The sequence below is a fragment of the Gossypium raimondii genome, chromosome 12, assembly GCF_025698545.1.
Source record: "Gossypium raimondii isolate GPD5lz chromosome 12, ASM2569854v1, whole genome shotgun sequence".
NCBI lineage: Eukaryota > Viridiplantae > Streptophyta > Magnoliopsida > Malvales > Malvaceae > Gossypium > Gossypium raimondii.
In genome coordinates this window covers 10,869,837-10,894,300 of record NC_068576.1, presented here as the reverse complement: position 1 = coordinate 10,894,300, position 24,464 = coordinate 10,869,837, and the positions used below count along the sequence as shown (strand labels likewise).

General features: G+C 31.9%; 1 protein-coding gene across 1 annotated transcript; it reads left to right on the top strand.

The window, feature by feature from the left end:
* The first annotated feature begins 9,885 nt into the window (after nucleotides 1-9,885).
* On the top strand, nucleotides 9,886-10,632 carry LOC105763265 (uncharacterized). The gene has a single exon (XM_012581411.2). The coding sequence runs from the start codon at nucleotides 9,886-9,888 to the stop codon at nucleotides 10,630-10,632; it is 747 nt and encodes a 248-aa protein (XP_012436865.1).
* Nucleotides 10,633-24,464: the final 13,832 nt, after the last annotated feature.

The window sequence follows — 24,464 nt, the reverse complement described above, 5'->3', positions numbered from 1 at the left end:
AGACATAAGTACATGCCACATTTACCAAAAGGAAAAATACATCACCGAAGTTATGCTGAAGTCGGGATTGATCTGGATGTTGAACCGGAACCTTTGACTTCTATTGACCTGCGCACGCAAACAACCGTACGCTAAGTATTTCATACTCAGTGGTATTACTATAATTTAAATTATTTAAGTAAAATAACAAATAAACATGTCAAATTATATAACAATTAATTCATAAATAAACTAATTTATTCTTAACTTTCATTTCTCAATAATAACAACTCAATTTGGCTATTCATCAATTTAATATCATATAACATTTCATTTGAACATAAATCTTTTCATGAATCTTTGATTCATTCTTTTCATTCTCATTTCTCAATTTCAATTCACTTTCCATTTCATGAATAAAGTCGATCATTTTCATTCGATTTTTGCTATTCCATTATTTGCCCCTATTAACAAGACTTAGACTTTGGCGGATACACGGATCCAACCAAACACACCAAAATGGCACCCAGTGCCTCATCGGATAGTTCGAAGCAAAGCTGACATCCAGTGTCTCATCGGCCAAGTCGAAGTAAGTTGGTACCCAGTACCTCATCGAATCTATCCGAAGAAATATAGTGACACCCAGTGTCTCATCGACTCAAGGTCGAAGTTAGGGGTGAGCAAAACTTGATTCGACTCGAAAAAATCGAAAAAAATTTGAATTTCGAGTTAAACGAATCGAGTTTTTTGAGTTAATCGAGTTATTCGAATCAACTCGAAATTTTTTTTTCAAATTTCGAGTTCGAATCGAGTTGAGTTTTCGAATTTGAATAACTCGAATAATTCGAATATCAAACTATAATATTTTACATTTTTACCCCAAACTCCCAAACCTTTTTACTTTTCCCTCAAAACTTTTACTCCTTCCCACTTTCCCCCCAAAACTTTTACTCCCCTCCCAACCTCCCAATCTACCCAAAATCCATTTCCCACCAAAATTTTACTCCCCCATTTACTTTTTCTCAAAATTTTACTCCCAAAAACCCTCAAAACCTTTTATTTTCCCCCAAAATTTTTACTCCCTCCCACTTTTTCCCTAAAACTTTTATTCTCTTCTCATCCCACCTCTCATCTACCCAAACCCTCCCCCCTCCAATTTTTTTTAAATATTTTCCCTCCAAAATTTTACTCCCCCTATTTACTTTCCCCAAAACTTTTTATTTTCCCCTTAAACTTTTACTTCTCACCCTTTACTCTCAAATAAAAAATCAAAATTATCCAAAAAAAATCACTAAATATAAATAGTAATAATTTTATTTATATCTACTATTTATATTATTAAATTAAATTTCACATTTTATATTATTTATATTATTGAATTGTTTAGTCATATTGAATATTTATATTAAAATTGAATTATTAATTATGCCATAAAATATTAGTGTTAAAATTTTATATTGGTATCAATTTCACATTTTATTTTTAAAATAAATTTTATTAAAAATCCTATTTTTACATTTAATATATTTTTTAATTCCAAAATACATAGTGACAAGAATCTGAAGATAATTGAAACAACTGAGCAAGCAAAGAAGCTAACCAGTATGTAAAAAATTAATAAATAAATTATGAGGTGATGAAAGTTAATAAAAAAATTGATTAAGGTGGACAAATTTTATTATGATGGTTGCCAGTGGTTACAAGGACCCAAAATTATTTTTTAAAATGTAACTCGAACAAATATATTTGATTCGATTCGATTCGAATTCCATCTCACTCGACTCGACTCGATTCGAGAAAACATCAAATAAAGTTAGGATGATAAAATGAGATTCGAAAACTCGATTAACTTGAAAATTTTCGATTCGATTCGATCGAATGCTCACCCCTAGTCGAAGTATCCCTGAACTCTTCCAATCCTATGGCATGCCAACTATATCCGACTCAGCCTGACTAGTTAATAGGGTATTCAAATCATTTTTCTATTTCAAATTCACTTTCGATTCAATCACAATTCAATTCAATTTCACTTTCCACTTTTTAATCAATACACAGTTCAGATAATTTCACTTCGATTCAATTCATTTCGATTCACTTTTCCAATCAATATGCAATTCATATATTCACACATATTCATAATTTCATTCACTTTTATTCAATGCAATATTTTAATACTCACCTCAATTTCACTTACCAAGTACTTTAATTGAAATTTAACAATTGAAAACAAATAAATTCAAATTATAGTAATACAAACCGTAAATCTCCCGTTTTAATCCTCGATAACTTTCTCCTTTCCTTTTGATACCGACGTCTCGGGTTCTTTGTTATCTACGAAAATAATAATAATTTTCGCTATTAATTACAACATTAAATTAAAATAAATAATTGAACTTCTAATCAATTCTTACCTTATTCCCAATTTAATCTTAACTAAGTTTATTTACTTTTCTAATTCAATTCACACTTCATTTTTATTCAAATTTCATCCAAACTCAAATTTTACTACTAAATTTTCAGCATATTTCACTAATTTCAAATTTTCCTCAATTTAGTCCCTACAACATAAAACCTATAGCTTACTTTACAATTTAATCCCTTTATCTATTCTAACTTGAATTTCATTCATTTAAATCCCTAATTCATCTTTTTGTTCAATAAAATTTAATGTCTAAAATCTAATATCTTCCAAAATTTCAGCACATACTTAATAGTATTTTGTTCTAGTTTCATAAAATTCAAAATTACAAGAAAAGAACTTAATTTAACTTACCAATTTGAAATTGAACCTTGAAAACCCTAAATTTCTTCTTTTCTTTTCTTTCTTTCTTTCTCCCTGTTTCTTCTCTGTTTCGTTTGCTATTGTGTTATGTTTCTTTCTTTTCTTTTTTTCATTTTATGTTTTGTTTATTATTTAATAAATGTAATATTTTAATAATAAAATATAATAATATTTTCTTATATAATAAGTAATTACATAGTTTTAATACAAGTGTTTTTATACAATCATTATCATGACACATGTGTAAATTATTACCATATATTTGTCACCATTTTATTTATTTCACATAATAATAATAATAATAATAATAATAATAATAATATCAAATTTGGCAATTGGCATAATTTCTTATTTAGTCCCTATTATTTACCTTTAATTTATAATTAAACTTTCACTTCTATTGTAATTTAATCTTTTTTTCTAATTACTCTTAATTAAGCTAAATTCACCTATCTAAAACCTAATTAAACACACAACTAGTCTCGTAAATATTTTTAATAATTATTTTCGAACTCAATTTACTAAGACGGAGGCCTGATATTATACTTTTCCGATGCCCGTGAATTTTGGGTCATTACATTTTTATTGTATTTGATGTACTATATTTTGAAAATTTATTTTATATATATAAAAATAATATGAACAGACTGGACTGGGCTTGGGTTCAACATTTTTTATCTGGGTCAAGCTTGGACAAAATTTTAAGCCTATGTTTCGAACAAGACTCAGGCCCAGAAATGGGCCTAAAATTTTTCATTAACTCAGTCCAGCCCATGATCAAGTCTAATTATTATCTTTTTTTATTATCTTTATTTTAGAATTTTTATCATTCTAATTACTATATTTTGTATTCTCTCAATAGAGGGGAAGTAGGAATAAAACTCCTCCTAAGAGGTAATTTTTGGCAAGAGCAAGTGAACCAACTTTTGAAATCTGTTAATAATATTTTCGGCTTTCATAAAAAAAATATGAGTAGCCAAAGGTAGATACAAGCTTGGTTTTATTAGAATTGTGATATTAAAAGTGTTCTTCATTCTTCACTTATTCATTAATATCTACTCATTTTTCCTTTTATGGGATAGGTAGTATCATCTCTTATTTGGTATTTAAGATTCTTTTTATTCTAATAATGAAAGCATATTAGCATTGGTTGATTGAGTGAGTCGTTCAATTATTCTAACTTATAAAGTTGTTCTCAAGAGTATCGTTTAGGGTGTGATCAATTGGAAATTTTCAACCAAAGAGAGATTGATATTTTAATTCAGGTATTTTAAGCAAATTTTTAGTTGTTTGGATTTTTTTATTTTTCATAATATTTAATTTACTTTAATATTCTTTATCTTCGGATTACAATTCATGTTTAGGGTTCGTATTCACCATTTCAATAATGTCATTTATAATGTTTGAATGTATATTTTCCTTTATGAGTGCAATATGTTTTACCGATACTTGTTGGTAATATTAGTACTCTTCATTCCTTATATTTTTTTATAAATTTTTATAAAATTGTTCTTTTTATTTTAAAATTTGCACAATCCCTCATCTGTTATACTCAGAAATTAATTCATAAGCTCGTCATTTTGAGATATGGTGCTTTCTTTGATGGATGACACAAATTGAAATACGATGTAATATAAGAAAATAACATGTAATTGAATATTTAAAATATTGCATATTATTAATGAATTAAAATTTTAATAAATAAAATTTAAATATTATATTACATAAAAGAAATAACATGAGGTGAGTGAGAAGAAAAAAAAAAGTTGAAATTGTTATTGTTTGGTTCAAATCTCACCATTATAGTAGTTACTTTCAATTTTATTAGAGTCAAACTCATCATCCATCCAAATTAAAGGTGAGTTTGGATACACAGTGGGGTGTGGTGCATTTATCTTATTTTTTGTCTTAGGCTACAGTATTTAATTTTACCACCGCCGCTGTTTTTACACTATCCCAGGTAAACACATCATCCATCAATATATTTGGAAATTTAGATTAAAAAAATTGATATGGATATTCTATTTTTATATAAGATTTTTTATTGAATTTGATGTCACGAGTTAATCAATTACAAAAACATAACTATCAAATTTTTAAAACAATAAATTTATTATAAAATGATAAAAGAATTGAATAAAATTTAAAATATTAGAAAATTTGAGAAAATTGAAATGTTTCTCAAAATTTCTAAAAAACACTTTTTAAATATCACGTTTTTATATTATTAATTTTTGAAAATTAAAAAATATAATATTACTAAAAAATGGATGTATAGAATGAAGGGGAGAAATGGAGGTCTAGATTAGTATGAATTTCAACCTTGAGTGGGCTTACAACATGTGATTCTAATTTTCAAACCAAACATACTAGGTTTCTGAAATGGGCTGAAAAGTTGCCCATTATTGTCTATCCCATTGGAACTCTTCAATTGCACCACTTGTCTGGGTTGCTATGCAGAAGTAACAACGAATTTATGCCAATTAACAAAACAAAGAATCTATGTAAAGAACCTGAAACTCTTCAGTGTTCAAACCGTGTAAACTTGGGTAATTTTGGTGATGCAAGTTGAGGATTTTCGTCACTGTGCTTGGATAAGATACTCGAAAGCTAGTTGAAAGTGGCGTTTATGATTTATCTATGCACTCCTAATCCAATCCAACACTAACTCTTAATCGAAGGGTGTGGATGCCTTTGTTGATGAAACCATGTGGAAGCATCCAAGATTACCAAAAGTGGTCATTTTCATCTCTCTCTCTCTCTCTTTTTTTAAAGTACAACCAAATTCAGTCCACATAATCCATGTCATTAAAGAAGCTAAAGCTTTTGACATGGAGAGTTTTCAAACTTAAATAATAATTAAAAAAAAAAGAAAAGAAAAGAAAGTGAAGCCTTTACAAATATTCTCTACATCTTTACAGGCAAGATGGTCACCATTATATTCTTCAAAACAAAAAGGATTTCATTCTTTTGAATCAAAATTCGCTTTAGAAATCATCATCTTGAAAATTATCAATTAATGCAAGAATCATTCAACTTTTTAACCGAGGGCAAATTTCCACCATTGAATCATCCTCTTTACCCTTTTGCTGTAGTTTTATCTTCCTTATCTCTTTGTGCTTTTGGGGTAATCTTGATTTTTTTGGAGCGCACCTGGTTTGAAATATACTTGGTAAGAAATATGGAACATATTCAAGGTGCAGAGCATGTGAAATATAGGGAGACCATCAAACAAAATCTATTCTTGTTTGAAATCAAGGGCATGATAGAGATGAGAATATATATATATATATATAAAATGCTTGAATCATTCCAAGTGCATGCATGAACAGTCTAATGAGGTTTATTAAATTTATGTTCTTATTTGAACTTAATCTATACCATAATTGGTGTCTGGAGAATTATCTCTTGTATATACATTCCCAATTTCCAAAATCTGTCCCTTCCCAAACATTTATGCATAAAATTTGGAATGATTCAAACATTTTATTTCTACAAATCTATTAGAATATCAAACGCAATGTTTTCTTCAATAATGAAGCAGGAACTTATCCATGTGGGGCATTCTTTGATATGCTATGCTCAGGCAATGTTTTTCCCCTTAGCTTCATTGACAATTAGATCTCTAGGATTGGATGGCCTAGACCTAGAAAAGTAAATTGGGAGGGAGGAGGGGCTTTGAGTTGCTTCAATTGAATGCCTCCATGATTTTTCTTTTTTGCCCTCTAGCTATCTCGTTCCAAAGTTAAAAAGATAGATATTTTACCAACAATATCATTGGCATTATCCTATGTTAATATCTGAAGAAAAAAGCTCAATTGTTACTATCACAAAGTTCTTCTATGTTAAAGCTATTAAAAAAAAGAAAAAAACTCAGAATGTCCAATCCCTAAGTGGCAAATGGCCAATGGCTTGTGATCGACTGTAGAGGCTCTACGAGTGCATTGAAAACATGGGCGAACTTTTGAAAGGGATCATATCTTTGAACATTTCACGAAAGAGCTCATCCTCCCATACGATGGCCATAGATTTCTTTATGCACTTTCATGATTACATAATTCTCGGGGTCTAGTGCCTTTAATATAGTGATATCAATAAATATATTTGTAATTTTTCGAACAAATTGATTTAATAAAATTCCATTATTGATATTAATATCTTTTGTATAAATGTCCTCAAAGGTTTTTGCATGTAAAGTAAAATGAAAAACAAATATCAACTCACTGTTTAATTAAGGTTTAACTAATATTAAGCTGCATTATGTGGTTGGATCATAATGTGAGAAAATAACCAAGTCAATTAAATGACTATTATGCCGTCTATCAAGTCCAATTAGATGAGTATCGGAGTGGATGATTCCCAGAAGATATGATTGTGAAATGAATGAAAACGTTAAGTAAGGGAAATAGATCTCATGTGTCACTATCCACAGTGAATATGTTTTCTCACTAAGTACAAAAGATGATTTATAAATTAATTTAATTCGTTCGGATTATTATTTGATTGTAATTAAATAGTTAAAATTCAAAATGAAAATTAAATTAATTAGTCGCAATGCATTTGTTGAACAAGACAATTAAATCAGTTTCCTCTTGGATTCTAATATGGTAAAATTGCCATCACTTTAATGAACTTAGAACCGGGTTGAGAAAATAATTTAATTGATAAGTTAATTTAGTTAAGTTAATAAATTAAAATAATTAATTAAATAATATTTTGGGTAATAGAAAATAGTTATTGGGTTAGATAAATTATAAGTGTTAGACAAAAGTTTCGATAACACATATAATTTGATTCAATACACGAAAGGTATATATAGGCTTGGATAATACAAGGGGCGACAAACCCTATACTAGGGCATGCCGCCATCCCCTAGTTCTACTTTTGTACCAGTTCTCTATAAATATGAACTATGAGTTAAACTTTTTATATATACATATAACTTTTTTAGTATTGATATTCTGTCAAAAAATAGTGACAATTTAATTTAAATAATAGATGTGTTCATTTTGTGTATTGATTTAATTGTCCAACCCTGAAGTGACATGCATGTGTTCTTCAATTACTCCCACTAAATAAAAAAAATTGAAGTATAAGATAAATCATACAAAGCGTCCTACCTCTTCGCCAAATAAAAAAAATTATAACTCTAGATGAAGGCCACTTATCAAATTTACACTTAGTAAAAATCACACAATAAATTTTCATCTCGACAAATGTCATTTTCTAACCTCTTTCTCAATTAGGGGGCAATTGTTATATTTGTTCACCTCACCCAAATCAACCATTTTAACTAGGGAAAATGATAACTAGGAACTTGCCCTACTTATAATCAAGGAAATACATTGTCTAAAGGGATCGCCTCGCCCAACACTACATGATCATCGTTCCTAGGCTACGTCTTTTTGCAATATTTATCTCCTGCATGCTCAATACATGGATGACACTCCAAATCACATTGAAGCTAGCATGACGCTATATGGCAAGACAAGTCCTTTAATTATATTTGAGTACATGTACAAGAGATCCACCATAACTTAACTATTTATTAGACACTTGTCTAAAGCACCGATAATTTGAAACTCTAAAATACCTCCGAACATTTGAAACTGAGCCAAACTTATACGACGATCTTCTTTTATATAATCCTAATAGGATTAATCTGTAGATTAGCCCTTAAATTTGGTATTTTTTTTTTTAAAATTGACTTTTAAACTTTTTTGAATCAAATTGGTCCCTAAGGTTAAGACCCGTACACAAATTAGTTTTTATTGTTAACTTTGTTTTTTTAACTATAGGATGATGTGGCCAACCATGGACGTGACACGTGAAAAAAAGGGTTATTCTAAAATTTTCAAAAAAAATCCTTAAAATTCAAAAAGAGTAAAAGAAATTAAAATTAAACTAAAAACCTAGTTTAGATTTCAAAATTAAAAAATTGAAAAACAAACAATTCAAAAATATTAGAGAAATATGTTAAGAAATAAAAAAATAAAAAAGTTAAAATTTTAGAAAATTGAAAAAACAAAAAAAAAACTAGAGAGTATACAAATTTAAGAAAATTCAAAATAATAGCTTATTTTCAAAAGAATTACAGTAAATTGAAAACAAATGGAAACAATTATATACATTCAAAAAATTAGTTGACATTCACTGGTCATTGATTGGCATTGACTGGTCAAATTTGGTTTGGGAAAATGGGAGACCAATTTAGTTAAAAATAAATAAATGTAGGAGTGAAGTTGAGAATGTTGAGGGGGTAATCAATATATTAAGGCATCCTAATATTATTTAGGTAGCCTGGTGCACAAGATTTGACGATAATAACTCCTAAAAACAGAGTTTAAGCTTGCAATTATGATTATCCCAAAGATGAGTTGAAATGAAAGGTCTGTGGGTTTCCTTTGATACAAGTTTGGTGAGAGGAAAGGCATAGTTTTGCATGTACAGTAGGTGAGTTGGAAGTCCATGGTATTGACACACCAAGCAGGGTTGAATGTCAGTATTCCATTCAACCAAAAATCTGAAACGGAGAGGAGAGGAGAGGAGAGGGCAAATCAATGACAGAAGGTGGTATCGTAAATCTTGATACATATTAATGTGTCTGACAATCAATCACGTCTATGTAATTCACAAGCCCAAAATCAATTGCTGCACTGCTCTAAACAGCAAGAAATGGATGATCATTTTTAACTCACCAGTTTTAGCTAAAGACTTTTCGGAAAAGGAAAGAGTTGTTTAAAGGCTTAATACTCCGGAATTATAGTTAAATGATTACTTTGACATCTGGATAATTTGAGTTGTAGTTAAAAAAATTAGAAGAAAAATAAAAATAATATCCACGTGTTATTTACTAAATCAAGCTTGCCTTAATGCTTTTGGTTTTGCTTAAGATTTTTTAAATAAATAAATTCCTAAATTCTATGCCTATCAGTCTATATAAGCATTTCCCTATGACGGTTCAGTTCTCCCAATAGCAACAACAAAAACCACCCTTCTCTTACTGTTCAACTCTCCCTTTGTTTTCCCGGAAAATTCAGACATCACTTTCCAGAGATACATACCACACGCAACTTTAAACTTTTCAACTTTCTTTCCATATTTCAGCGAAAACTTTGTTCTTAATGGATTCCTTTGGTTTCGATAACGTGAAAGCAGAGAAAGCTAAGGCGATGAGGAGGTTCAATCGGCTTCGAAGCTTAGCCAAGGCCTTCCGTTTCTTGGAATTGCTGTCGGCTTTGCTGTTTTTCGCGTGGACATTCGAGCGCGTGCCTTTCGCCGTGAAAATCTCCGGAGTGTTCCTTTTGAAGCTCGGCGGAGTCGTCGCCAGTCCCCTCTTTGTTTTCCTCGTCTCTAACGTCATCATCGTTACCCTCATTGCCAAGTCCGGCATTTTTTCCGCTGTTAACAATGTTGATTCCAAAATCTACGATGAAATCATCAACAATGCTGAGAATCGCTCCAAATCCGAGTGCCAAAAAGAGGTTCTGTATCAAGACAAAGAGATCATCTCTGAAGCGAGCATAGATACCTTAAGCAGCGAAGAGACGGAGCCGGAGCCGGAACCGGACTCTGAGTTTGAGATGGATTATCCAAGAGTGTATAGAAGGAGTAAGTCGGAGAAGTTGGCGATAAGAAAGAGTGGGGAGGAAGTGACGAGGGAACTACGACGATCCGAGACAGAAAAGTGCCGGAAAGTTGAAAATATGGACGGGGAATTAGTTCCAGAAGACGAGTTGAGCAACGAAGAGTTTCAACGAACGATCGAAGATTTCATCGCGAAGCAGTTGAGGTTTCGCCGAGAAGAATCTCTGTCTATTGTTTTTCCCTGTTCAAACCCAAACCTGAAAAATAACTTCCCTTTGCAGTAAATTTTAACCTGAAATAAAAAAAAAAAAAAAAGATATTAAGAAGATTGTATTACTGTTTCTTCTTTTACCTCTGAAAAGAAAGAGCAAAAAAGGACCGCTTATGGTATGGTTGTACAGAACTAAAACGAGAATGGAGTAATTTGGTTGTACAGTGCTTAGGCTAAGCTTTTCCTTTAATGAGGAATTTGGTTTGAGGAATGATAGCTAAAATAATTAATTCTAGTTGATTTAATTTTTTCTAGTGCAGTGCAACCTTTATTTTTACACTTCTTAACCACCAACTCGAACCCAGGTTGCCTATTCGCGACTTGGATCGTTCCTCCCAGTTAAGTGCAAGACATATAGCGAGAGAACAATCAGGAAGTCGAGGGGGTTCGCAGTCTCAGTTCGCAAATACCCAATGAGTTTGCATGTGGTGGGCTACGAGGTTCATCAGGCAATCGTGTCCAACATGCCTGAGGTCTACTCAAAATGTCATACCTATGAATTAAATCATAAACAGTGATTGTATATATAAATAACCGAATGTTTCTTTTAATGAGACACAAAAAATTACTCAACAATACTAATTATAAGTACACGCGCTGCCCATAAAAAAGGCCCTTAATTTTGTATAATATTTAAAAAAATGAATTAATTTTGTGGTAAGCTCAATGAAAATCCTCTCTTCCTAAGCTAAACTTTTATCCCAATCAACATATTTAGTAATTTCCTTTGTTACAAATGGTTTTAAAATTGAATTAACTCTCGTCTTAAAAACAGACATTTTAACACAAACATCAATTGAGCAGTCATTAGGTAATACTAAGAAGCTTGATTTGATGAGATTAAACTCAAAGTTTTAGGAATGATTGGAAGTCTAATCAATCACCCAAGTGTTGTTTTTTTTTTCTTTTTACTTTCTTAGTACAGATTAAGAACCGTCCCACTAACAATAATTTCTTGTATCTTCCTTAAGCAACAGAATTTAGTGCTTAAAAGCATCAATCATCATTCAATAATTTTCAAATAAAAAACTAATGTATTTATCTCTTGAAATCTCAAAGGGGGAAATCACTTTTACTCTTTCCCTGGGGTGATCTTTTGTTTTTGCCTAGCTTTTATGTCTCTGCATGGAGGCAATGATAGTTAATTCCACCATGATAAACAATTGGGGGTGGTTGAATTTGCTAATTCCATTGCATATTAATTTATGGCACAACTTTCGATTAATTAGAATTAATAAATTAATCCCAAGCAAAAATGGGTAAAACAAAACACTTTGCTTTGGCCCCTTTTTTTCTTTTTTGCTACAACTCTTTTATGTGTCTTTTCTTCTGCCCAAAAGTGTCGAAGGAAGGTTTGTAGGGGTTGTTTTTATTATAGAGTCAATTGTGGTGGGTGCCTGCCAACAGACATCGCCTTTTGTAAGAGTGTGTATTCTTTTTTATTTCAACACCTTGCATTTATGGATTAAGAATTCCCTTTAATTTGCCCATTCTTTTTTAAATACAATCTTGAGTGACCATTCAATTCCCATCACAAATGCTCATAAATTCACTACTGCTCATATACTTGTAACTGGAAAATTAAAAAAATCAACATGCACTTCAAAACTTATTTTTATGTCTACGAGATTTATTTAAATAGTTATTCATTCTATATAAACAATTCGATTTTATCAATTTGCTTTTATGTTAAAAATATAGAGACTTGATTGGTCCATTTTTCAATAGACTTCTTGTTATTAGAGGATTGCCCAAGTACTTTCACAATATATATATATAAATTTTTAAGTGATGATATGATACAATTTCAAAATGTCACATTTAGTGTTTTAATAATCGGACTAGTAGTTGAACAGGTTAACCACCAATTTTCAATTCAACCAATTCAATCAGGTTGATTGTTGGACCAACAATAATTAAATAAATAACAAAAAAATTCATGAAAATCTAAAAAAAAAATTTTAAAAAAAATTATCAAATGGTTCAACTTGCTCAACTGTCGATTTTTGTCTCGATTTTTTATTTTTACCAATTTTAAGCAATTTTCAAGTCAGTTGGTTCAACCCCTTTGTTTGCATCGTTATATCGATCAATTCTCAATCCCTCTGATTTTGGTATTGTTCTAGTAACACTGGTCATATCATCAAAATCTTGACAAAATTCAAGTTTAGGGACCAAAATGGATCTAGCAGGCAAGTTCAAGGACCAAAGTGGACCAAAAAAAAATATAGGTACCAAAGTAGACCTAATTGCCAAGTTTAGAGACAAAAAGTTATATTAGCCCGAAATATTTTACCACTAAATGGAAAACTTGATTAACAAATTCACTCTTAAATAAGATTATTAAGATTTTTTTACTTCATTTCCACCTTTCCTAGTCAGTTTTCTTTTCCTTAGAAAAAATGATTTTGAATATTCTTAACTCTCAACTTAAAACAATACCAACCTTCTTAATAAGTATAAATATTTTTATCACACGCATATACGTATGGAAATCACATATTTAAAATATAGGTGTGTTTAAAATAACATACAATAAAAATAAAACTTATTATTTGAAATTAAGTAATAATAACACATAAAATATGTACGACATTAAAAATAAAAAAATAGATTAAATTGTGAATAGAACAAAATTTAAGCATAAAAATACATTAGATTAAGAATACTAAATGAATATAATTGTTTATCATGGTGCTGTAAACAATTCTAAGTTGGTGTTGAGTTAATTTGTGACATCAACTCTGTAACAGTCCGTTTTCAGTGAAATCAAAACAGTGGTTTCGGGACCACAAATCTGAGTTCGATAGAAAATTTATTTTAATATTATTTCATGGTTTGCATTATGATTGAAATATCGTATGAAAATTTCGTAAAGAAATTTTATTCGTTACATGTCTAATTAAATGGAAAGGACCAAATTGCATAAAATGCAAAAGTTGAGTTCTAGTAGCTATAGGTATCAAATAGCTATGGAATTCAAAATTGGAGGTCCTTATATGGAAAGTAGACCATTAAGAGGAGTTAGTAGATAAGTATGATTAGTCATCAATGGAAAATTAAATAAATAAAAGGATTAAATTGGAAAGTAAAAGATAAAAGATGATAAATAATAAAATAAACTAAAATATCATCATTTTCATCATCTTTCCCAAATAAAAGACATGGAAACCCTAGTTTGGAGAGCTTGAAGTTATCAAATTATTTTGGCTTAATTAGGTATGTATTCTTGTCCTGTTTTTAATAATTTTTATATTTTCGAGATCGTAATAGCTTAATCTAGCTACCTCGGGGATTAATTTGTAAAGTTATCAAAGTACTAGAGTTTTGCCATGGATGAATATAGTTGAATTATGATGTTTTATGGTAGAAATTGAAAGGTTGTTGATAGATAAACAACTTTTGTAAATGGAATTTTGATGAAATTATGATTTAGGGACTAAATTAAAAAGATGTAAAATTCAAGGAAAAATTCTAAATTTTGTGAAATATATGGGCTACTATTGTGATATATGAAAATCGGTTAGGCTTGGAATAAGGATTAAAATGCATGAATTTCATTTTTCGAGCCTAAGGACGAAATCGTAATTAATTAAAAGTATATGGGCAAAATTGTAGTTTTTCCAAATATGTGAATTAGATTGAATTGAATATAAGTTGATGTTAAATTCATTCGTATAGGCCTCGATAGATCAAATACGGAGGTAGATCGGGGAAAAGAGAAAGTAACGGATTAATAGCTTTTGTGTACACGAACATTGTCAAGGTAAGTTCGTGTAACTAAATTATATATTTATACGTTTGAATTGAATCTTGTGTATGTGATTGTATTATTTCCATGTGTATGAAATTAATCACATATCCAACGATGATCGATAAGTATTAATTTCCATTTGAATAAATGAAATTCGATGGATACAGGGTTCCTGTATTGGTTGTGATCCTGTATGTGTTGTGAACACACCATAGCTCAAAAGAGTGTCTCGTTATTAGCTCTCATGAGCTTCCCGTTAAATGGTTCTTGCGAGCTTCCCATTAATAGCTTTTCGAAGCTTCCCGATTTAAAGGCTCTTTTATGAGCTTCCCAATATTGGCTGGCATGAGCTTCCCATTACATGGCTCACATGAGCTTTCCGTTACATGGCTCACATGAGCTTCTTGTTACATGGCTCGAATGAGCTTCCCGTTTTTATGCTTGTATGAGCATTCTCGAATATAAATTGATGGATTACAAATTTGTACACTTTGTGTGTACTACCCGAGTATCCATCGAATTTTAAATGATTCAACGGCAAAATCCTGACATGAGAAAATATATGAATTTGAAATGAATCATTATCCGTATTTACTTGAAATACATGAAAATTTGATATTTGATGAGCTCATACATGTTTCTTGATATTCATGTGAAATAAATGACTAACATTTTTTATAAAGTTATGTGTTTAGGCTACTAGCCAATTTGCTTTGGATGTATTTTTGTATGCTCACCTTGAATTTAAATAAATGGTAAGTTAATTTTCCGTTATACGAACTTACTAAGCATTAAATGCTTACTCTGTTTTATTTCATCTGTTTTATAGTGCTTCGGAAGCTCGTTGGGCTGGAAGCTTGGTGGAGATATCTCACACTATCCATCGGCCTATATAGAAAATTTATTTTGGTTATAATGGCATGTATAGGGTAATTTAGCCAATGTTGGCTTAAAAATATTTTGTTGTAAATAACCATTGGAATGACTTGAGTTGAACATATTTTTATATGTATATGTATATGTATGTGTGGCTTAATATGTTTGTTGTGTTTAATGTGGTTGAATAATGGATAATTTATGAATATGATAATGTATGATTTGAGATAATATGATTATAGAAATATGCATATAGGTTTATATGGTCAATTAGGTAAGATTGAATACTTGGATATATGGGGTATTATGGTATGTGGTAAAATTAGTTTTGGCTTGAGACGGGCATATCTCTTGATCGTGTGAGGCACACGGCCTGGGCACATGGGTGTGTGTCTCCTGCACCTTTTTTTTTTTTGATATTTTGCAAAAAATTTTCTGAGTTCCTAGTTTAGTCCTAACTTGTTTCTAATGCATAATTTGGGCCTCGAGAGCTCATAAAAGGGATGTTATGATTGTATATGATTGTTTTATAATATGAATGTTAAATGATATGAAAATGTCTGTAATTGATCTGTATATTTCGATAATGCTCTGTTACCCTGATCTAGCGATGGATACGGGTTAGAGGTGTTACATTTATTGGTATAAGAGCTACGGTTTAGCAAATTCTCGGACTAACGTAGCATGTATGAGTCTAGCTATACATGCCATTATATAACCTGTGATAGTGTGATATCTCCTAACCATTTTAAAACATGTTTTTCATATAGTAATGTCATCCAATTCATATAGTAGAAGGCCCGTATTTGAGGGCCAAGGAGGAAAGACTAAAGAAGCTTTCTTCCAAATGATGAATGAGTAGTTTACAGAATATGTAAGAACAAATTCGGCTGTGCAATAACCTCCACCCCTCCTGTTTCTCAACCGTTTCTTGATATGCCTCAAGATATAGAACTCGTTAAAACTGGTAAGCCTCCTATAGACAAAATCCGTAAATATGGTGCTGAAGAGTTTAGAGTTGCAGTTGATGATGATCCAAAAAGAGTTGAATTTTGGTTAGAAAATGCCATTAGAGTTCTTGATGAATTGTCTTGTACACTGACCAAATGTTTGAAATATGTTGTATCTCTATTAAAAGATTCAGCCTACTAGTAGTGGAACACCTTAATTTCTGCTGTACCGAAAGAGAGGGTTACATGAGAATTTTTCCAAACTAAATTAAAAAAGAAGTATATCAATCAAAGATTCCTTGATCAGAAACAGAAGACATTTTTAGAGCTTAAATAGGGGCACATGACAGTATCTAAGTATGAAAGGGAATTTGTTCGACTGAGCAAATATGCTAGAGAGTGGATCCTGACTGAAATCGCCATGTGTAAGTGGTTTGAAGATGGTCTAAATAAAGACATAAAATTGCTTGTTGGGATTCTTGAATTAAAAGAATTTGTTGTACTAGTTTACCGAGCACATAAAGCTGAAGAACATAGTAAAGAAATGAGACAAGCTGAGACAGAAGCCAGAATTTCAAGTAAAAGATTTATTGGAAAGTCACAACATTCGACTTCAAAGAAATCAAAGAAATCAAAGAAATATCATGATCATTCCACTACCTCCGTAGGATACTTTAAGAGAGATAGAGGTATTCAACGCCCTAATCCAAGATCTCAGGCTACATCTGTAGCAAGTGCGGACAGTGCTAGAAATACCAAACCCAGATGCAAGCACTACAATAAACTGCATTTTGGTGAGTGCATGAAAAACGGAGCTTGTTTTAGATGTGGTTCATTTGACCACTATCTAAGAGACTGCCCGAAAAAATCGAAAAAAGATATCGTTCAAACTTCAAAGCCGAGCAACCCCGCCACGAGAGGTAGACCACCTCGTAATCCCCGCAATGTGAGTGGTAGCCAGGGTACACCAAAAGATTCAACCGTTAGATTTAAAGCTCGAGCACCAGCCAGAATATATGCTATTCGTGCACGTGAAGATGCTTCTGCACCTGATGTTATCATTGGCATTTTTTCTCTTCTTGATACTAATATAAAATCTTTAATTGATCCTAGTTCAACCTATTCATACATTTGCACGAATTTAGTGTTTAGTAAAAATTTGTCTGTCGAGTCCACTGAATTCGTGGTTAAAGTATCAAACCCTTTAGGCCAGTATGTGATGGTGGATAAAACCTACAAGAATTGTTTGTTAATAGTACGAAGTTATTGTTTCCTGGCTGATTTGATGCTATTACCGTTTGATGAATTTGATGTAATTCTGGGTATGGATCGGTTAACTCAGCATGATGCCATGGTAAATTGTAAACAGAAGCACATTGTGTTGAAATGTCAGAATGGTGAAATACTCTGTATTGAATCAGATAAAATGGATGGGTTGTCTAATGTAATATCGGCCAAATGCAGCACAAAAATATGTCAGGAAATGTTATGATGCTTACTAAAGTATCTGAGTCGAAGATTAAATTAGTGGCAATTTTTTGTAAATATCCTGATGTATTTCTTGAAGAGTTACTTAGATTATCGTCGCTTAGAGAAGTTGAATTTTCTATAGACCTTGTTCCAAGAACAACACCAATATCAATAGCACCGTACAGAATGACCCCTACAAAATTAGAAAAGTTGAAAACATAGTTGCAAGAATTGACTGACAGGAGTTTTGCTCGACCTAGTTCATCACCTTAGGGTGCATCGGTTTTGTTTGTTAAAAAGACGGATGGATCATTGAGATTATGTATTGATTACCGTCAGCTCAACAAAGTTACAATCAAGAATAAGTATCCACTGCCTTGTATTGATGACTTGTTTGATCAGTTAAAAGGTGCCACAGTGTTTTTAAAGATTGATCTCCATTCTGGTTATTATAAGTTATGAGTGAGAGACACGAATGTGCCAAAAATAACCTTCAGAACTAGGTACGGACATTATGAATTCCTTGTGATGCCGTATGGCTTGACAAATGCACTTGCGGTATTTATGGATTTAATGAATAGAATTTTCAGACCGTATCTAGATAAATTTGTGATGGTATTTATTGATGATATTTTAGTATATTCCCGAGATGAAAATGAACATGCTGATAATTTGAGAATTATTCTGCAAACTCTGTGTAAGAAACAACTATATGCTAAATTTAGAAAGTGTGAGTTTTGGCTCCGAGAAGTTGGTATTTTAGGACATATAGTTTCGGCTGAAGGTATTAGAGTTGACCCGAATAAAATTTCAGCAATTGTAAACTGGAAACCACCGAAAAATGTGTCTGAATTCAGAAGTTTCCTATGATTAGTCGATTACTATCGAAGATTTGTACAAGGGTTTTTGATGATAGCTTCGCCAATGACAATGCTACTACATAAAGATGTGAAATTTGAATGGACCGACAAACGTCAAAAAAGTTTTGACCAGTTGAAAACTCTGTTAATTGAAGCATCAGTTTTAGTTCAGCCTGAATCGGGTAAGGATTTTATGATTTACAGTGATGCATCATTGAACGGTTTAGGCTATGTCTTGATGCAAGAAGGTAAAGTAATAGCATATGCTTCTAGACAGTTAAAACCACATGAGAAGAATTACCCGATACATGATTTAGAATTGGCAGCTATTGTTTTTGAGCTGAAAATTTGGTGACATTACTTATTTGGTGAAAAATGTCAAATATTCACCGGTCATAAAAGTTTAAAGTATCTGATGTCACAAAAAGATTTGAATCTGAGACACCTGATGTCGTAAAAAGATTTGAATCTGAGACAACGTAGGTGGCTTGAATTGTTGAAAGATTATGATTTAATTATCGATTATCATCCGGGAAAGGCAAATGTGACGGCGGATGCTCTGAGTAAAAATTATCTGTTTGCTTTACGAACAATGAGTACCTGATTGTTGTTGTCTAATGATGGCTCTATATTAGCTGAGTTAAAGGCTAAACCGACGTTACTGCAACAGATCTGCGAAGCTAAAAAATATGATAATGAGTTACAAGTTAAGCGGGTACAATGTGAGTCAACTTCTGATTCAGAATTTCAAAATGGATCTGATGATTGTCTATTATTTTGAGGCAGAGTATGTGTACCAAAGAATCCAGAGCTTGTACAGAAGATTTTGCACGAGGCTCATAATGATACTATGTCTGTTCATCCAGAAAGTAATAAAATGTACAATGATCTGAAATAGATGTACTGGTGGTTAGGAATGAAACGTGATATTTCTGAATTCGTATCTAGATGTTTGATATGTCAGCAAATTAAAGCTGAACATCAGGTATCTTCGGGATTATTATAGTCAGTAATGATACTGGAATGAAAATGGGAAAGACTTACTATGGATTTTGTATCGGGGTTATCCTTATCTCTGAAAAAGAAAGATACCATTTGGGTAATCGTTAACTGTTTGACGAAGTCTGCACACTTTATTTCGGTACGTATAAATTTCTCCCTAGACAGATTAGCAAAATTGTATGTTTCAGTAATTGTCAGACTACATGGAATGCCAGTCTCCATTATTTTAGATAGAGATCCACGGTTCACATCTCGATTCTAGAATAAGTTACATGGAATGTTAGACTACATGGAGTGCCAATCTCCATCATTTTAAGGTTTTTATATAGACCAATCAAAATAAAAGTTTAGTTAAGAAAAAAATATCACTAAAAAAATTAAGAACCATCTACAAGATTAGAAACATGTTCAAAAAACATAAGCAACTTCCAATTCAACCTTCAAAGGACATATACCATAAGGACATATACTTCCCATATAGAAACATATCAACTTACAACATAGCAACCATCAACCATTACTCATCACAACTTTAGCTTCTAAATACTACTCCCTCCATCTTACTTAAGAAACTTGCCCATCAGAATGCCAAAGATCCTTACTCTCTTGATTGAATCAAAGCTAAACGAATGTTGAAGAATATAAGGATTGTATAAAATTGAGATGTATAAAATTCAATCCTCATCATGTCTTTATAATTCTTTCTAGGCTTCCCTCTAGTTTGAATGCCATTATGGATGTCACCAATGATATCACTGGTAGAGTGATTTAATCTGACCCTAGAAGAAGGTTGGGGTTGATCAATATGATCACAGTGCTCTTTTAACTCAATTTCAACTTCATTTTTCTTACTTATTAGCATGTATGTCATTCACCTTTGAGTGGTTACTAAGAGTGGGAATTGTAGCTTCCACTAAGTGTTTCAAAAGATAATCTTCTACCTGATTGCTTGCACATGAGGTTTCGTCATCAATCACTACATTAACGGACTCCATCACCTTTTTTATTATCTCATTGTAGACTCTAAAAGCTAAACTGCTTGTGGTATACCCTAAAAAACACCTTCATTAGACTTGAAGTCAAACTTTCCCTAATACTCTCGATCTTTCAGTATATAATAGTTACTTCCAGACACATGAAAATATTTCACACTTGATTTTCTACCCTTTCACGGTCACTTGAGTCTTTGGCCTTAGATGAACCTTATTGATCATATAGGTAGCTGCATTAACAACCTCAACCCAAAACTTGTGAGCAATACCCTTACTATTGAGCATCACTCTAGCCATATCTTGAATTGTTTTATTCTTGCGTTCAACAACTCTATTATGCTCTAGAGTTTTTGGAGTATAAAATTCATGCTTGATTATTTTATCTTTACAGTAATATAAAAAATTCTCATTCTCAAACTCCCTTCCATGGTCACTTTTTATTCTTCTGATCACGCTTATCACTCGACCCTTTTCATTCTTTAGGGTTCTGCATAGCTTCCTAAATTCCTCAAAAGTGTCAACCTTGTCTCTAAGAAACCTCACCCATGTGTATCTTGAGTAGTCATCCACATAGTCTAGTACATAACGCATGCCACCAATTCTCTCTATCTGTATTGGTACTATCAAATCCATGTGAAGTAACTCCATTGGCTTGGATATTTGAACTTGTGAGACTCTCTGGTGTTTTTCCATATGTTGTTTACCCTTTAAACAAATATTGCAGACTTTCAGCACATCTCAACTTATTTTTGGTATCCATCTGATAGCTTCAAATTGAATCAGTCGTTGAAATCCTTTATAATATAAATGACCAAGCTTCTCATGCCATGATTCTAATTTAGAGACACTTTCTTTTTTACACATTGCAGGCTGTAGAACCTGATAGTGGTTATCAAAGGTCCTAACTCCTTCCATAATTTTTTTTGTCTTGGAAGAAACTTCACATCCATCTTTGGTAAAGCTCGCTAGCATACCTTGATCATACAGCTGGCTTATGCTCACCAAATTGGCTTTCAAACTTTTCACCAGCAGTACATTCTTCAATCTAGATAAACTAAGTGTAACTAGATTATCTTCCCAAGAATATTATGTTTCTTTCCATTGCCAAAAGTAACTCTACCACCAAGGAAGTCTTCAAAGTCAACAAGGAAATTTTGATTCTTAGTAATGTGTTTTGAATAACCACTATCGAAATACCAAACATCTTTATGTGAAACCTTCAAAGATCTATGAGCTACAAGCAAACACTTTGGTTTCTTCTTCCTTTAGACTTGTTTTTGCTTTCTAGCATTTGAGTGGTTGCGTGTAGTGGGCACTTTAGTTAACACTAAACGTTTCCACCTCAAATCATGTAGCATTTTGAAACACCTTGGTCTATTATGCTCTGACTTACCACAATAATGGCAAATGATTCTAGAATAAATAGGTACTTTCTTGTCAATCTTGATCATTATAGCATTGGTAGAATATTCACCTATTTCACCTTGCTTGGATTTTGTCACAACATAACATAACTCTTCTTGATTTCTTTTCCTTTCTAAAAAAATCCTAGTCCAATCTTTCTTGGATCTTTTCTATCCACAATAAGAATTTCATCCAGCTTGCTATTCCTTGTGTTGAATTTCACAAGAAGTAATTTGGTTTCAAACAACTTATTTTTATTGACAAGATTATCCAACTCATCGATCAACAAGGACTTTTTAGCCTCAACTTTCTTGATCAATTTTTTATTCTCCTCCTTAAGTTGAACATTCTCTTGAGCCAATTTTGAGTTTAACTCACAAACATATTCTCATTTTCCCATCATAGTCTTATATGTGTTCATAAACTCTCTATTAAAACCACTAAAAGATTCATCATTTCTATCATCCTCAAAACTAGAATCCACACTTGAAGCAAGTGCTACATAATTGTTCATTTGGCCCTAATCAAATTTAAAATTGTTAGAGGTGTCTTCATTATTCCACGTAGCACATAAAACATTCTTAGAATGTTAGAATGTTAGAACACTTAGCTTGAATATGGCCATAGCCAAGGCATTCATGAAACTAGATGTCTTTCTTCTATTCTTTTTTAGTCCCCTCATTGATAACAACACTTTTTCTCTTGGTGTTAGGAGTGTTCTTTGATGTTTCGAACTTCTTGAACCTCCTAGCTTGCTTCGTAAAGGCTTTATTGAAGTTCTAAGTAAGAAGAACAATATAATTTTGGAGTTCTATACTTTTGGAGTTCTTCTATTGTAGATGTATTGAGAATTGACAATTCATCAACAACTTGGAGTGCAATACTTTTTTCTCCCTTTGACTTACTCTTATTAGATTCATCCAAGTTTATCTCGAAAGTTTACAGGAAGCCTATCAACTCATCAATCCTCAACTCTACAAATATTTTGCCTCCTCTATTGTAGTCACCTTGATAGAGAACCTCTCAAGTAATGACCTTAAGACCTTTCTCACAAGTTTTGAGTTGGAATACTCTACATCAATGGTAAATGCTTGGTTAGATAAATATCATAATTTAGCATAAAAACTCACCAATCATCTCAAAAATATTATTTTTTCAAAGTCTTGAGCTTGGTGGTCAACATTTGCATCTTGGATTGCTAGATAGTATTAGTTCCCTAGTGAGCAGTTTGGAGAATTTCCAAAGCTTCCTTTGCAACAGTGCACTTGAAAATACGTTTGAACTCTTGCATATCAATACCACCAAATATGACATACGAGGCTTTAGAGTTTGCATTGGTAACTCTCTCTTTTCTTTAGTTGTCCACTCAACTTTAGGTTTAGAAACCTTCCCAACATCATAATTGACAGTAGGAGATTGCCAGCTAGTGAGTATAGAATGCCATGACCTCTCATTAATAGACTTAATATATGCTTTCATACTAGCCTTCTAGAAGGGATAATTACCATTCTCCAACATAAAGGGACTGGTAATTAAAGAACCTTCCATTGTCAAGAAACAACAACATCAGAATTCACCATTAAATATGTTAAGCGTAAAGATCTGATACCAATTGTTGCTACCTACAATTTTCATTTACTGAATATGAAAACAATTAATAGAAGTGCTTGACTGTAGTGGCCACTATTATTTGAAACTGTGAAAAACTATGCAAACAAAAACAAAGAACACCAAGAATTTGTTTACACAGTTTGGTTTCTGTACATTTACAAAGCCTAACTTAGTGAGTAATTCCATTATCTTTTATCACAAATCCAACAAGTGATTCACTCTCTATCACTCCCTAAGTATTGATATCTCACCTTTGTACCTAAATACTAGAACACTCACCTCTAAATTCTCCTCCTGAGAACCTAGGAAGGCAACACTCAATGTTTACAATGTAGTTTGCATACTCTCACAAAATAGTCCCTCAATGAATAGATTCAAGTGCTCTCAATAAGCTCTTATACATAATCTAGACAAACCTTAAAACATATATCAATTTCAGCTTCCTAACATAGAATCTAAGTGAATACAAAGTAACTCATTAAAAATAACTATTACAACATAAACATTCAAAGCATAATCATCAAAGATATGATATCTAAAAACCAACAACACAATCTCGATCAAATCTTAACATTCCATGGGTTGAATTGATTCACTCTCATCTAATCTAAACCTCAATAGTCACAGATTGGTTTCTATAGATAGCCTATAGTATCTTCAAAGTATCAACACATTCACTAGTCCAAAGATCTATGTAACACCTCAAAACTGGTCTAGGCATCAAGACTAAGTTCAAAAATCTACATTGACATTACTAGAAACCCACATTTAAAAATGAAAACAAAAGGAAGCCAACCAACACATTATAACCATCATAACAATCAACCAATCATTCAACCGTCTTAAAGAGTGATATTACTAGAGAATACTAAAATTTTTAATAACATAATTAAAAGTGATAAAGCGGATTGACCGAGCTTCCACAG